The sequence below is a fragment of the Mytilus edulis genome, chromosome 7 (assembly GCF_963676685.1).
Source record: "Mytilus edulis chromosome 7, xbMytEdul2.2, whole genome shotgun sequence".
NCBI classification, from domain to species: domain Eukaryota; kingdom Metazoa; phylum Mollusca; class Bivalvia; order Mytilida; family Mytilidae; genus Mytilus; species Mytilus edulis.
This window is the reverse complement of record NC_092350.1, coordinates 32,861,019-32,878,863: the sequence shown is the minus strand read 5'-3', so window position 1 is coordinate 32,878,863 and position 17,845 is coordinate 32,861,019. Positions and strand designations below refer to the sequence as shown.

General features: G+C 31.8%; 1 protein-coding gene across 1 annotated transcript; it reads left to right on the top strand.

Annotated features, from left to right (window-relative positions):
* The first annotated feature begins 2,183 nt into the window (after positions 1–2,183).
* On the top strand, positions 2,184–8,464 carry LOC139483089 (uncharacterized). The gene is made up of 3 exons (XM_071267121.1): positions 2,184–2,259; positions 2,421–2,524; positions 7,901–8,464. The coding sequence occupies exons 1-3, from the start codon at positions 2,184–2,186 to the stop codon at positions 8,462–8,464; spliced, it is 744 nt and encodes a 247-aa protein (XP_071123222.1).
* The last annotated feature ends 9,381 nt before the right edge of the window (positions 8,465–17,845 follow it).

Here is a 17,845-nt window from a genome sequence, read left to right as displayed (position 1 = left end):
TGGTTTAGGGTAGATATGATAACATCCAAAATAGCAAGTAAAGAAAGAGAAAAACAACAGAAAGCAAAAGAAAACAAAAAAAGAAAGAACATAAACTTGCAGGGCGAAAATCAACGAGTTCTTAATATCCTTCAGGAACTAAATGATATAATTACCGAAAGCAGAGTAATGTCAACATCATACAAGGAAGCCATGCATGATAAAATGATTGGACTTCAACAAAATGCAGCGAAAGAAGATCTACATGTCGACAGAGATATACCATCAGATGGTAACTGTATGTTTCATGCGATGTCCTTGCAACTTTCACGAGTAGATGTCCAAATTTCGTACACAAGACTACGTCATATGATAGTTGACTTTTTACGTAATAACCCTGTCCTTGATTTATCTGATGGAACTGTTGATGTTCGTGATTTTACGGTCGATGTAGACTGGAATGGTTATTTGGAAAGAATGGAACGGGATGGAGAATGGGGTGATAATACCGTGCTTGTTGCTGCCGCATGTCTGTTCCGGATTCCAATTCTAATATTATCAAGTTTACCAAACTCTCAACCAATAAGAATAATACCACGAGATGTTGCGCTGGAGCAGACTTTATACTTAGGACATATAGCTGAATTTCACTATTTAAGTTTGATACCCGATCAGGCACAATCCATTGGCGAACACGATGATTGCGCATACCATAATATTTTATGCGAAGTATGCGGAACCCTTGATTGTAATACGTGTAATTCCTTGAATAACACAAATGAAATATTATGCCATCGTTGTGGAACAATTCACATTGAAAATCAATGTTTACTCGAATCTTCTGAATATATTAAGCAAAACGACTGCAATAAAGACCATGACAAGTTTGATGTTGATCTGGACGCAAATAGTACCCTTGACAGTATGCTAGAAGAAAACTTTGACCCCGATGATGACAACGAAATAAGCATTGGTAAGCCACATAAAGGACCAAATGATTCAACAGATACGCTTCACGAAAATGATATTCTTTTGTCAAATGACCAAAACTTCGAACTGATTAACAAGTGGCTCCAGCATAAGCTACTTGAGTTTGAAGATCAACCATTCGGCAAAGGAATTCTACTATCAAAAGATGAACGGTCAATGGTGTTTTACCACTTTTTAAAATTACATGGATTTGTTTTACCATTTAAACATGAGATTGACGGAGAATTCATACTAGTTAACCACCCGTTCATGGATTTATATGACGACTTTCGGTCATATATGACATTAATCTTCAGTGGACTTTATGTTGTATACCTCACCAATGATGTTCGTCGATGGGCTTCGTTGTTCAATCACACATGTATGTTTAATATCTATAGCAATTGCATAATTACTTTGAATGATGACAGTAATTATGATCTTGTTCAATATCTACTTAGGATAAGAAATCCTGAACAAGAAGAAGACTACAATTCCGATGAACCAGAGGAATAGATTTTTATCAATAAACGAAGTAAAATAGGGGTAATTTGGAGATGTCAAATAAATGTTTTGTACCTAATGTAACCATGGTAACGCAATATTTACAATCATTTTAGCTTCGTCGGCGTCTTGAGATTACAAATACAGACAAAAAGTGTTATAGTTTCCTATCGTTTGGTATTTTGAGTTGCATTGTATTGAACAAATATCTTTTATAATAATAAATATGTACGTTTTTGTAGGTTATTAGATTTTAGCATGTCATGATAGGTTGTTACAATTTTATCTAAACAATCATATTGTTTCATCTTAATTCGTACAACAGCAATAACATCAAACAAGGTATACTTATATTAAAGAGATTGTTTCAGACATTGTTTGGTTTCGTGCAGTTTGATCATTGAAAAAAATATAATTGAAGAAGTTTCGAAGCTTCGTTTTCTAAATGTTGTATATAGCTTTTTTAACTGAATCCATGATTATGAAATAGATTTATTTAATGATACAAGTGGGGTAATTCTTTGGTTTGATCATTTTGTATGAAATACACGGGATAAAAAAAAGTAACAATAATTCTAATCTGATGATTATCTGCCCTTGGAAATGAATGGTTGAGTTTTTTTTCTCTCTGCTCGACCTGTCTGATAATTTCAACTTAAACATGGTGAAACAGTGAATTTTTCCGGAATCAACACATGATAAACTTACTTTGATAGTAATTAATAGAGGTAATGAGTGAAAAACAAAATACTCGTAAGCGTGAAAGAGAAATAGAGACAGAAACTTTTAATTGTAAACAAAATACAGGTATAAAAATGGCGGATACTGACATGACGGAGTCAGAGAGCTCCCTCGAACAAAACCTCGGTGAATACTCTGAGGATCAAACATTTAACAACAAACTTCTAAGTGGCATAGTAGGCATACAATAAACAGTCTTATAATAAAATTTGAAAACCAAAATGAAGAAATACATGGTATTAAAAATGACATATACGCCAAAGATGGCATTGAAGACAGACTTCAAGCTGTGGCTACAGAAACTGAAGACCAAACAACTATGATAGCCGAGGTAAGAAATCAAAATACAAAACTTACTTCTGAATTAAATCTAATGAAATCATACGTGGTACATTAAAAAACTAGACTTGATTGTCAACAAAATCAAATAGCAAACCTGGTTGAACGAAGCATGAGGGAAAATGCTATAGTAATAGGTGTTCATGAACGAAAAGAAGAAAACGTAAAAGCGGAATTAAAATTGATTTTCAAAAATGTTTTGAAAATAACTGAAAATAACAAAATTGACCGAGCCCACAGAATAGGGACCAAGACAAATCAAAACAGTACCCGTCCTATAGTTGTAAAATTCCATGACTACAATGACCGAGAGCATGTCATAAACACTGCACGAACAATAAGCAAACAAAACAAAGACTTACCAAATGGCATATACAGATGGGTGCACTCCTAACCTGTACAGCAAGTTAACTTGATAACCAGTCATTTGGACTGGTCAAAGTTAACCTGTGACCGAATATAGGACTGCTCTGACCAGTCCTAGGACCAAAATCTAGTTAACTTGAAAAGCGGACTTGGACCTAGGACTGTTTTTATGTCTGCCAAAAAGTTAACCTAGAAACAGGTCCGCTATTGATATAAGTTAACTTCGAACCAGTCCTGTCATAAGTTAACATAAGTTAACTTCGGAACCAGTCCTGTCATAAAGTTAACATAAGTTAACTTGGAAACCGGTCCTGCCACAAAGTTAACTTCTGCTTGAACAAATCCGATCAAAACCAGACCTGTTCCCAAGTTAACTTTTGACTGGTCTGGTCAACACTAAGTTAACTTGTAACCAGGACCGCTCTTCGTTGATTTAAAAAAAAATATTTTTAATATCTTTGTTTCGTAGTATAAACATCGAAAATAAAGTAATTTGAAAATTAATACTTCCGTTTTATGAACAGGATTAAACACAAATAATTGAAAATAAGTACGCACAGAACGTAACACAAATTTATCTGTGATCTGACAATCTATCTATTATAAAAACGATCTCGGTTACAATGATAACAGGCACTGAATATATATATATATTCCGAGATCAAATTCAATCATATTATGTATATTTTTGAAAAGAAGTATATTTGATGTTAGGTGTATACGTCCTTGTTAGTTATACATCCTTGAACTATGCAGCCACAATCAGCAATAGTTTAATTCATTTAAATAATGACTACAAATTTTTGTTCGCCTAAATTAAGGGTGCCAGCATGTCTTCTTTTTACTCAAAATACTGATACGTAACAAAATTTCAGTAGTTTTGATGCCTCCAGTTGACTTGTACAACAAAATTATTTGACCGCATCCACCAAAACTGACCATATATGCACTTTAATTTGTAAATCTATATACCCGCATAGTAAATCAGCAATATTTTTTATGTCAGGATTCAATGTATAATACAGTCCTGACAATGGACAGCAAAATTGCAATATAATAACAAAAAATTTTGGTTGGCATAAATTTAGGATACCAGCATGTCCTCATTTTATTCAAAATATTGATACGTAACAAAATTTCAGTAGTTTTGATACCTCCAGCTGACTTGTACAACAAAATTATTTGACCGCATTACCAAAACTGACCATATGTGAACTTTAAATTGTAAATCTATATACCAGCATAGTAAATCAGCCTTATTTTTAATGTCAGGATTCAATGTATAATACAATCATGACAATGTACAGCAATATTGCAATGTAATAACAACAAATTTTTGTTCGCCTAAATTAAGGGTGCCAGCATGTCCTCTTTTTACTTAAAATACTGATACGTAACAAAATTTCAGTAGTTTTGATACCTCCAGTTGACTTGTACAACAAAATTATTTGACCGCATCCACCAAAACTGACCATATGTGCACTTTAATTTGTAAATCTATATACCCGCATAGTAAATCAGCAATATTTTTTATGTCAGGATTCAATGTATAATACAATCATGACAATGGACAGCAATATTGCAATATAATAACAACAAATTTTTGTTCGCATAAATTTAGGATACCAGCATGTCCTCATTTTATTCAAAATATTGATACGTAACAAAATTTCAGTAGTTTTGATACCTCCAGTTGACTTGTACAACAAAATTATTTGACCGCATCCACCAAAACTGACCATATGTGCACTTTAATTTGTAAATCTATATACCCGCATAGTTAATCAGCCATATTTTTTATGTGAGGATTCAATGTATAATACAATCATGACAATGGACAGCAAAATTGCAATATAATAACAAAAAATTTTGGTTCGCATAAATTTAGGATACCAGCATGTCCTCATTTTATTCAAAATATTGATACGTAACAAAATTTCAGTAGTTTTGATACCTCCAGCTGACTTGTACAACAAAATTATTTGACCACATTACCAAAACTGACCATATGTGAACTTTAAATTGTAAATCTATATACCAGCATAGAAAATCAGCCTTATTTTTAATGTCAGGATTCAATGTATAATACAATCATGACAATGGACAGCAATATTGCAATATAATAACAACAAATTTTTGTTCGCCTAAATTAAGGGTACCAGCATGTCCTCTTTTTACTTAAAATACTGATACGTAACAAAATTTCAGTAGTTTTGATACCTCCAGTTGACTTGTACAACAAAATTATTTGACCGCATCCACCAAAACTGACCATATGTGCACTTTAATTTGTAAATCTATATACCCGCATAGTAAATCAGCCACATTTTTGATGTCAGGATTCAATGTATAATACAATCATGACAATGGACAGCAAAATTGCAATATAATAACAAAAAATTTTGGTTCGCATAAATTTAGGATACCAGCATGTCCTCATTTTATTCAAAATATTGATACGTAACAAAATTTCAGTAGTTTTGATACCTCCAGCTGACTTGTACAACAAAATTATTTGACCACATTACCAAAACTGACCATATGTGAACTTTAAATTGTAAATCTATATACCAGCATAGTAAATCAGCCTTATTTTTAATGTCAGGATTCAATGTATAATACAATCATGACAATGGACAGCAATAATGCAATATAATAACAACAAATTTTTGTTCACCTAAATTAAGGGTGCCAGCATGTCCACTTTTTACTTAAAATACTGATACGTAACAAAATTTCAGTAGTTTTAATGCCTCCAGTTGACTTTTACAACAAAATTATTAGACCGCATCCACCAAAACTTACCATATATGCACTTTAATTTGTAAATCTATATACCCGCATAGTAAATCAGCCATATTTTTTATGTCAGGATTCAATGTATAATACAATCATGACAATGGACAGCAATATTGCAATATAATAACAACAAATTTTTGTTCGCATAAATTTAGGATACCAGCATGTCCTCATTTTATTCAAAATATTGATCATAACAAAATTTCAGTAGTTTTGATACCTCCAGTTGACTTGTACAACAAAATTATTTGACCGCATCCACCAAAACTGACCATTTGTGCACTTTAATTTGTAAATCTATATACCCGCATAGTTAATCAGCCATATTTTTTATGCCAGAATCAATGTATAATACAATCATGACAATGGACAGCAATATTGCAATATAATAACAACAAATTTTTGTTCACATAAATTTAGGATACCAGCATGTCCTCATTTTATTCAAAATATTGATACGTAACAAAATTTCAGTAGTTTTGATACCTCCAGCTGACTTGTACAACAAAATTATTTGACCGTATTACCAAAACTGACCATATGTGCACTTTAATTTGTAAATCTATATACACCATGACGTACCCGCATAGTATTAATCAGCCATATTTTTTATGTCAGGAATCATTGTATAATATAATCATGACAATGGACAGCAATATTGCAATTTAATAACAACAAATTTTTGTTCGCATAAATTTAGGATACCAGCGTGTCCTCCTTTTATTAAAAATATTGATACGTAACAAAATTTCAGTAGTTTTAATACCTCATGCTGACTTGGAAAACAAAACTATTTGACCAAAACTGATCATATGTGCACTTTTATTTGCAAATCTATATACCCGCATACCATTGTACCGAGCGCCTTAATGTCTTCTCCTGGCGCTCCTGTTCACATTTTAGTAGGACCGTAAATGTACACGTAATCAATAATATTGGAAAACCATTAACGCAAAAAATATTCTGAATAAATTGAGAATGTCAGAATTTCATCTCTTTATTTATAATAACAGTCACATCATATATAGGAGTTCATGATGGTGTACGTGTAAAACAAAACTATTATGCCACATCATCAAAGTACCAACACTGACATGTCTGAATTCATTTGTACTATTTACAATGATTTAATAAAAAAAGTATACGAGGTTCTCTTCTTGGAATCTATTATGTCGGTTGATTGATTTTGTTTATAGTTAAACGTCAAGTGGCAACTATTTCATTAAAGTGCGCATTGAGTATAATTTTAGGACGTCCCATATAAATATCGGCAATGACAAATCTCTCGATAAATCTGACGAATTTGACGAGATTGTTGATAGTTTTACCACATCGTATGCTTACGGACACTGTACAATTTCTGTTAGAATATTCTGCGGGAAATAGAATAGTAAATCCAATGCAAACAAGTTGAATATCAATGAAATATCCATGCAAGTATAAATTTATGCATAAAGTAAAATTTAGGAAGGGACAGGTAAACAACGGGGAACGAAGTAACGTAGACAATGTTGCCGATATCCCGTGATATAAGAATATTGTTCCGATGCGTTGGATAACCTTTCTATCCGCCTTCTAATAAAAAAAAACTCTGTGTGATCGTATAGCCATTTTTTATTTATATAAAAATACATGTATATCAAATAAAAGAGAGCATTTGTATAATATCTAGTAGAGTCTAGCGAGTAAATAATAAATGATATCTGTGGAAAAACAATGCGAATGTTGTTTACATATTTTAATGAAAGCTCAAGTCTGATATGAAAACTCTTATAACGATAATCTGTCATAAGCAGACCTGTCCTCAGGTCTGGTCAATAGGAGACTTGTCCACAGGTCTGGTCAAAAGCAGACCTGTCCTCAGGTCTGGTCAGGAGCAGACCTGTCCACAGGTCTGGTCTGAGGCAGACCTGTCCTTAGGACTGGTCAAAAGCAGACTTGTCCACAGGTCTGGTCTGGGGCAGACCTGTCCTCAGGACTGGTCAAAAGCAGACTTGTCCACAGGTCTGGTCTGGAGCAGACTTGTCGATAGGTCTGCAGCAGTCCTAAAAAAGCAGACCGTAGGTCTGGTCCACCAACGACGAAGTTAACTTGCTTGACTGCTTAAAAATTCTCAAGTTAACTTAGAAAGCAGTCAACAAGTTAACTCTAAGTTAACTTTTGTCAAGGTTAGGACCGCACCCATCTGTACATAACTCCACAGTTTCCAGACGATATGCGTGAAAACAGAAAAAGACTGGTACAAAAACAAAAGGAGTACAAAGAAGTAGATGTAGACACTAAAATTAAAGGAAACAGTTTATTCTTTATTAAAAGTGGATCTAAATATGTGGAAAAAGTGTCAACACCAAAAGCATTAGCAATTTTTGATGCCAATAACATATCTAAATTTGGTACATTTGAACAAACTAGTTCCAATGAAGTTAGTGACAATTGTCATACTTATTGTGTCACAGCTGCTGTCACCACAACATACGCAGAAGTTCGTGAAGCTGCCCGACAAATAATGCAGGGCCCAGTATCAGCATGCACATACAACACGTTGGTATATAGGTTTACAGACAAAGACGGACATACACACGACGGGTACGATGACGACAGAGACTACGGAATTGGATCAAGGATACTTGACTACTTAAAAGAAATAGATGCACATACCATTACTATTATTTCCTCACGTACACCTCCATCTGGTACAGCAAAGATAGGTTCAAGAACAAACAATATTATCTTGGAGGGAGTAAAGGCGGTTCTCCGCAAAATGTAGAAAATAAAACTTTAAACCAATTTACTGTTGTTTGAACTCATCTTGTCACTTTTTTTCTTTCATGTTTACAATCAGTTAGATAATATATATTTAGTTTCATGTATTCTCTTTCCAAATCCTATATGTTAACTATTTTCAAAGTATCTTAAGAGTTTCCATTCTCTATTTTATTTAAATATAATTCATTATACAAGCGAGTTATAAATAAGCAAATTTCAAATGAAATACTTAGGTCATTTGTAGATAAAACTACATTTTATGAATTTTGAATTTACATACAACTTTATCCGAAATAATTTCACCATGAATTAAAATAAGTCAATAAAATACATGCAGCGTATATTGTGATTTTATATAACATAATTTACTCACGGTATCGGCACGCAGACATCACGAAAGTAACCATCGTCCCTGTGTATTACTATAATCCCGGGGGGGGGGGGGGGGAAATCCCACTTTTTTTTTGTTGTTGTTGACACTATATTGACATAAATTGCACATACACATTAGAATAATCATATTAAACTGGTATTCTATACAATGAATCCTCATTTCCTTTTTTGTAAAGTGCGAATATCCTTTCCGCAGCAATTTTGGTGATCAACAATGTATATATCCATTCTTTAAACATAAATTAATATATAAGTGCAATTTTATACGTTTTGCACCCAATGCAAATCTTAAAACTCCATCCGATATATATATGCAAAAAACATGAATCCAGTGATATGAAATGCAATCCACAGTTCTATCAAAAATACAGATTTGCCATTACATAACTGTGTCCTTTATTCGTACGTCGGCAAGAAAAGGTAAACAAAATTTACGACAAGAATGTCTGTGTACCTGTGCACGTGTACTTTAATCCGTAATTGGGTCATTTATAGTAAAATTTGTAAATTGTAATGTTGTTGTGTATGAATGAAAGTTACATGTACTTTAAACCGTAACTGTATACCTATAGTGTATTGTTGTTATTAATGAATGAAAGTTACATGTGTTTTATTGAGAATGAACAATGAATATTACAAACAATTAACATTAATCATATGGTTTAGGTCAGGCAGACCGAACAGAGAGAATTCTCTCTTTTTGTATTGTATTGTATATTTGATACGTTTTTCTGGATTTTTTTTCTACTTAGTTATATAATGTTCAACTACGTTAAGTGTATCACATATGAAATTAATAAGACTGTAAAGCCAAAACTAGATAATGGCTAATTATTGTATCAATTTAACTTCTCTTAATTTAAATGGCTTTGGAAACGATTTTAAACGCAAATCCATGTTTCTTTGGTTGAAAAAATTAAGATTATATATTAAAGGAAAAAATTGCAGATGAAAACGGAAGGTATCTGATTCTAACTGTTGAAATTGACAACACAGATTTTGTTTTTGTAAATTATTATGCGCCGACCAAAAATTTTGAAAATGATCAAATTGAATATATTGGAAAATTAAAGATTTTATTAAATGAAAAGTTAGATCAAAATCTTATTTTGGGTGGAGATTTTAATACGATACTGAATTCATCTTTAGACAAAATGGGTGGTTCAAAATATAACACACCTGTCAAATATACGAGTAAATTAGAAGAGTTTATAGAAGAATTTGAGTTATGTGATATTTGGAGATGTTGATTCTAGATTATATACTTGGCGTCAAAGAACCCCGCTTATACAATGTCGCTTAGATTTTTGGTTGATATCGAATTTTTTGTCAAGCAGTGTTACCAAAACATCCATTGTCCCGTCTATAAAATCTGATCATAGTCTTATCAAATTGACACTGTCAGGCGAAAACTTTAGTGAGAGAGGTCCCGGTTTCTGGAAATTCAACTCGGGTTTATTGACAGACAAGGATTATGTAGATATAGTCAAAAATACTTTATCAGATTGTGATAAAAAAATATCACAACTTAGAAAATAAAAATTTGAAATGGGATACCATGAAAAGTGAAATAAGAGGCGTAACCGTCAAATATTCCAAATATAAAAACATGAAATTGCGGGAAAGAGAGTCCAATTTAAAAAAAACGACAAGACGAAATTCATAAAAATCTCTCTCGTACATATTTAGATAAAGATATAAATACACTTTTGATTGAATTAGATATTGTTAAAGACGATTTAGAGCAAATAGTAAACAATCAAACAAGGGGGGCTATTATACGATCAAACGCCGAGCACTGCGAAGGCAATGGAAGAAATTCAAAATATTTCTTATCATTAGAAAAACGCAATTATAAAAATAAATGTATTAACAAATTAGTTGTAAACGACATTGAAATTTTGTCACAAGAAAAACTTCTATACGAAGAGAGAAATTTCTACGAAAAGCTGTACTCATCAAAAGAAGACCCTGATAAATATTCAGGTGATTCTAACTTTTTCGATTTAGATTTTATTCCTAAGCTTACAGATCTGGAAAAGGATATATGCGATGCAGATATTTCAGAATCTGAGTGCGTTAAAGTTTTAAAAACATTTAAAAATAATAAAAGCCCTGGTACAGACGGGCTTACTGCTGAGTTTTACAAATTTTTCTGGATTGATATAAAAAAAATATGTTTTAGAAAGCTATGAATATTCCTTCGAGACCGGAACCCTCTCAATAGACCAAAGACGGGGTATACTGACTCTTATTCCAAAGAAAGATAAAGATACAACACTCTTGTCGAACTGGCGTCCTCTTTCTCTCTTGAATTTTGATTACAAATTATTAGCCAAAGTTATTGCGGAAAGAATGAAATTATTTCTTCCGAAACTTATAGATCCGGACCAGACGGGATATGTGGCTGGTAGATACATTGGTGAAAATCTACGACTCATTGCTGATATTATATTGTTTACTGCTTTAAAAAATTATCCAGGGCTTATATTACTAGTCGATTTCGAAAAGGCGTTTGATACACTAGAATGGAAATTTATTTATTAAAAAAGCATTGGTTTGTTTTAATTTTGGTAGCAAGTTCCGGAAATGGGTCTCAACTTTATACTCAAATATATCTAGTCTTGTCGTAAATAATGGATTTAGTTCTAGTCCATTCAAAATTGAGAGAGGTGTTCGACAAGGGTGTCCTTTGTCTCCTTTTTTTATTTATTTTGGCCGTTGAACTGCTGGCAATAAGTATTCGTAAAAACAATCAGATATCTGGTATTAAAATTGGGGATACTGAAATAAAAATTTCACAGTTGGCTGATGATACCACTTGTTTTTTGAAAGATGTATTTTCTGCGCAAATTTTATTAGATTCGTTTAATGATTTTGAGAAGTGTTCAGGGTTAAAAGTCAATTTTTCTAAAACCGAAGCAACATGGATTGGAAGATATAAATTTAACAAAGAAGGTTCCCTTCCTATTAAATGGACAGATGGTTTTAAAACTTAAGGTTTAAAATTTAACGCTTTTGAAGAAATGGTTTGTTCTAATTTAGATACATGCATAGACAAAATGGAATTAATAATTAAAATGTGGAGGATCAGAAACCTTTCCTTGATCGGTAAAATAATAATACTTAAATCACTTGCAATATCGAAGCTTATTTATGTCATTTCATCTACATATGTATGTACCAAGAGCTTATGTAATTAAAATACAACGTGACATTAATAGTTTTTTATGGAATGGTGGTACTCCGAAAGTTAAATCGGAAGTCATTCAAAAGTCTCCTAGCGAGGGGGACTGAAAGCCCCAAATTTTGAAGTACAACTGTTATCATTTCGTATTATGTGGGTAAACAGATTTTTGTCAGAACATGACTCCAAATGGAAACATGTTTCCAAAGCATTTTCTCCCTTTTTGATTTAGAGGATTTATTTATGAGCAGATGTGAATTTGAGTTTTTAAATTTAAAAGCACCTCTTTTTTATATAGAAGTGTTATCTGCCTGGAAACGTTTCAAGGGTATATTCATCCCGTTAAATACATTTCATGTTAGAAAAGAATTTATTTGGTTCTATCCGTTTATCAAAGTTGACAGAACGAGTATTTTTTTACAGATCTTGGTACATGAAAGGCATACGGTTCATCAATGATATTGTAGATGATAAAGGCGAATTTTTGTCTCATGATGCTATTAATAAAAAATAAACCTGAATGTTACTTTTGTAGACATTCTATCTATTAAACTTGCTATACCACGTGACTGGAAAGATTTGTTATTACAACAACACATGTCGCCTAACAGCAACTCATTTGGTTTCGTTTTTGAGCATGAGAATAAAAAAATGCCTATCAGTAAATTATTCGCTAAAAATGTATATTCACTTTTTATCGATCGGGGAAGTGTTTTTCCTATTTCACAACAAAGGTGGGAAGAAAGTTTTAATATAGAAATTAGTGACGAAAAGTGGAAAAATATTTATTCACTAGCTTTTAAATGTACTATAGAAAGCAAACTACAAGCTTTCCAATATAAATTGTTACACAGAATAGTCTCACATAATTATCTTCTTGAAAAATATAAACTTTCATTAACCAATGAATGTGCCAGTTGTAAAGAAATAGAAACTATAGAGCATAAATTTTTTGAATGTACAGAAATAAAACGATTTTGGAGAGAATTTTCTAATTGGTGGTATTTAGTATTTGGAGTAAAAATATTTTTAAATAAAGACAGTGTAATTTTCGGTGTATTAAATTCTGATAACATAGTTTTAAACTATTGTATTCTACAGGCAAACTATTACATCAACTGTGCTAAGAACACTTAATTAGACAGACTGTTAATACCTGTGCAAGCGTTTCTTAAATTTTTGAAAAGAAGGCTGGAGATATTAGAATATTTATATCTTTCTAAAGACAAATACGAGTCATTTGTCGACAGATGGGGAGGATTTATGGAGGTTATTTAATTAAATTTATTTTTGATATGATCATATATATTTAATGTATTCCAAAGTATCCTTAAGAGGTATCATATACTGAGTATTCACATCATTTTTACTATGTCTTATTCGTAAAATATCAATAGTATAACAATGCCATAAAAATATTATGTTATTCACTTATGTATTTTATAAATGTATGTATGCACTGTAGTTTGAACACCAAAAAGATCAATAAAAAAAAAAAAAATCTAATTCGATGACCAATTGGTTGTTGTTTGCTTAAATAACAAAAAAAAAAGAAGATGTGGCACGAAGTGCGAATGAGACAAATTGCCATCCAAGTCACAATGTGTTTAAAGTGAACAATTATAGGTAAAAGTTCGGCCTTCAACACGGAGCATTGACTCACACCGAATTCCAATTGCAATCTATGATAAATATTCAGGAGAGAAACTATAAACAATACAGAGTAGGCTTATGCACGGCATGTCGACTGGAAGGAATGGTTTTGAATTTGGACTGGCATAATAAAAAAAAATAAAATAGCAGCATATTAATACATATTTTATCTTTTTAACATGTTTCCGGGATAAGGGTATCGACACATAATTCAAAATGTTTGCATTTCTAAATAAATTTAATCTTTTTAAAAAAAATATAGAATTGTATGATTTTTATTTAGATATAAGTATACACATCGTCGCTTTATGTATATGAATTGAAAGTGAAATGATTTTTATATTGAAATGATACTGTCCGCGAAATTACGCCCGTAATTTTATATTTTATGTCGGTACTCTTATCCCGGAAACATGTTACAATAACATTAAAGCATTGCTGTTACTAGCCACTTTTCCCTGCATTTCATATTTTCCCTTCATGTTCATAATTCCGGGATAAGAGTACCAACATATGATATACAATTACAGACTGATATGGAAAATGGTGAAATTAAAAAAAGAATAGCACTGTTGAGTCGCTATTTCGTTTAATTGTGTATTGCAAACACAGTTTGAGGTTAATGATAATATATTATGTTTGCTCGAATGTCCGTTTAGAACGTACAAATGTTCAAAAATGTATGATGTGGGCACCTGGAATAGAATATGATTATTAGAAAACAACTTAGACATCGGAGATACTACCCTGATAGAAAGTATAGGATGTGGGATATCTTTCAAAGACACAAAAAAGCATGTGCAAAGCCAAAACAAAAATGCAAAGGAGTAAGATTTTATATTGCATCATCTCAAAGTCACAGTGAGGCCTTGAACACAGAGTAAAATACTTAAAAAAAGGGAGCATATGCATATTTTATCTTTTTACACATTTCCGGGATAAGGGTACCGACATATTAAATGAAATTGTAATCGAAAGTTTTCAGATAAATATCTATTAAAGTACAACTATATGAATATATACATACAAGCATTTTATTTTAAAGAGAGGTGATGACATCCGAAAGACGTTACGCACAGTGTTCGGTTTAGTAATGGTAACGTTAGTCGACGTAATTTTCATTTATTTCAACCGACTTTTGTACAAAACGTTCAAGCTTTGCACTATTTTTAATACATATGGCTTTTTGATGGTTGCCTTATTTAAAAAAATTAAAGACTGTGAACATGACTGATAATACATTTTTGATGAATAATCTTTCCATTCTCATTTATTTATTTCCTCATAATCTTAACTTATTGAAATAATTTTAGGGTCTTTCTATCCGTACTATCAACAGTTACATTTCAAATATGAGTCTTTCGAGAAGATTAAATTGAAAAATAATTTTCGTTCGGGTCAATGGCAGCAACAGCTACTATATGTATACTCTGTTTGCTTGATCTATAATTTCAATTTCATTCTCAGCTTTTGGAAAGAAAACGGCAGTTTGAAATTGCTCATTTCAAAAAGTGATCTTCAGTCCTTGCATTAGGAATAGTATTTTTTCACATGCGTCAGTTTGTCGGATGCGTGGAAATAACTGTTAGTGTATGCAACAAACATTCGTACTAGCAGAAACATATCTTTTACTAAAGGTCCCAAAGTCGAAAGGTTCGGTATTATAGAAAACTTATCATTTATCAAGAACTTCGACGCCTTTAAGATCAGCACATGGTTTACAAAACTCTGATGGAAGTCAAATTTCTTGTTGATTTATTACATTTTAGAATAAATATTTGAAAACTCTCTCCAAAAAATATATCATTCAACAGAACGTATCAAATGCTTAAGACTCAAAAATGCTTTAATTTTTAGTCTATGGAAAATTAAATATATATACGTTACATTGACGTTCCTTGCAAAAAACGTTCAATTTGGACGTGGTAACATTTTGGGGAGACATGGACAACTTGATGGAAATTGATGAAAAATTTAGTGTTTCCTTACCATTGAAGGCTTAAACAAATCTTTAAAAAAATTACATTTCAGTAGTAACATTTGTTTTCACAGTTCACTTGTCTGTCACAAATTCAAAATACCCTAAATTAGCATAGTACTGAAAAATCTTAAACAATGGCTCTATGGTAACATTTGAGGGAGACACGGAAAAACCTGAAAAAAAATAAAATGAGAGAAGCTATGTTAGAAATAAATATGTGTTCGTAAAATTCAATAAAATTACATTTGCATGTAGAGGTGGCGAACCTTTTCTATGACTTATGTGAAAATATTGTAATATCGAAGTGCTTGCTTTCGTTTTTGTATACTCGAAATTTCAAATCTCACAGCTGTATGGAATTTCGAAAATGGCCACTAGAATGCGAACTGACATGATATTTATCGTAAACGTTTCACACCATGCATATGATCATATTATATCCCACCTGTTTGAATTTCATCGTAATCCATTCAGTAGTTTTTGATTTTTTTTTTTCGTTTATATTTGTATGGTAAGTTATTGTAGTTACGTCTTACACGGCAAAAATGGCATTATGAACACGGGACTTATTGCTTAATTATGTAATAAAACATAAAATTAAATATTTTAAAATTAGGGAGTTTATTTAATATCGATTAAACTGATGAACCAAGACAAGTAATTATTTGATAATACGCATAATTGATTTGTTTCTGTCCTACTAATGCATCAAGAAATGGTCAAATGAAACATAGACCGAATACCGTGCGTAACTTCACAGCATTGCAGTTACAGCACGCTTGTCGCTGCATCACAAGTTCTCCATTCATAACATATCCGGGATAAGAGTACCGAAATATGATTTTTTAGACTGATAAGTAAAAAAACCAATTAGCAGTGTTAATGTGCAGTTCAAGGCGCATTTACTTTATTTATAAGATGCTAGCAGTTTCATAAGTATACCAGGGACTTTGATTCATTCAGAAAGAAAGGAGAGAAAAACAACAGCAGCAAAGAAACTATCAACTCTTACTTAATCATACATGTACTTTTCTTTAAAAAAAAAATATTGACGGGCTAAGAGTACTGACATTCAAAATAAAAAACATTGTACACTTAAGCCAGACTAATTCAATTGAAAGTATATTCTAAATATTAATAAGGTAGTCTTGTAAATGTATATATGCATCAAATTGTTTCCTATTTCGAACGCGTATTTTTAAACGGAGCTTATAGGATCAACAGATTGTATATTTTCCATATAATTGCGACTTGAATACGTAAAATAATTTATGAGGAGTGTTAACAGGTTTTATTTTGTTTTATTTATATTACTAGCCTTGATTTATTGTTGATTGTTTATAGTTCCAACCAATCATAATTTTCTAAATAAAAGGCACACTTCGCGAACAAGTCAAAAATCATCATTTTAGGGGGACAATCTTGAAAGGAGTCATTCAAAGAGCCATCTGATTATTAGGTGTAAAGGGTAAATAAGTCGAAATTGTTATTCTGAGCATTGGTATGAATGCCAATTGAGACAGCCATCTTCTAAAGATCAAATTAATAGTACGGTGACCAAGTAAGGAAAAGTCGCTTATTTAAGGAGTTTAATCGTCATTCGGACTATACGGCTGTAAATCACAGTATTGGTAGTTCAAAGGTTACACTTTACATTTTGACTTGTCGTCAAAAAATCGTACGGTGCAATTTTTGTAAAATGGGCTTTGAAGTTCGTTCCCTTACTTTAAAGAAAAAAATACTTTCAAAAGATTTTTGGCCTACATTCTAAAAGAACATTCGGGATATACTTTTTGTTGTTATATACATTGTTGTAACACATTATTTTAACGATTTCAAACAAAGTTTAGCAAAATTAATCCGTTATTGAGGAGTTTTTGTAAAAATTGAATACTACGAATATTTTGCATTTAATAGAGTACGTTTCAATTCATTTTCATCATTTATTTTTACCCAAAATGTAAAATAAACAACATTTATATGATATTTCAAACCTTTATTAAACAACACTTTCAAAATCATTTATCTCAGAAGCATTATTTCAACTTGTGCATTGAAACAAAATATACACTACAAATTGAAGATACAGGTTTTCCACTTGAAATTCGACTTGTAAAAAAAATTGAACCGGACCGATACTATTATTTTAATCTATAAATTATATTTTG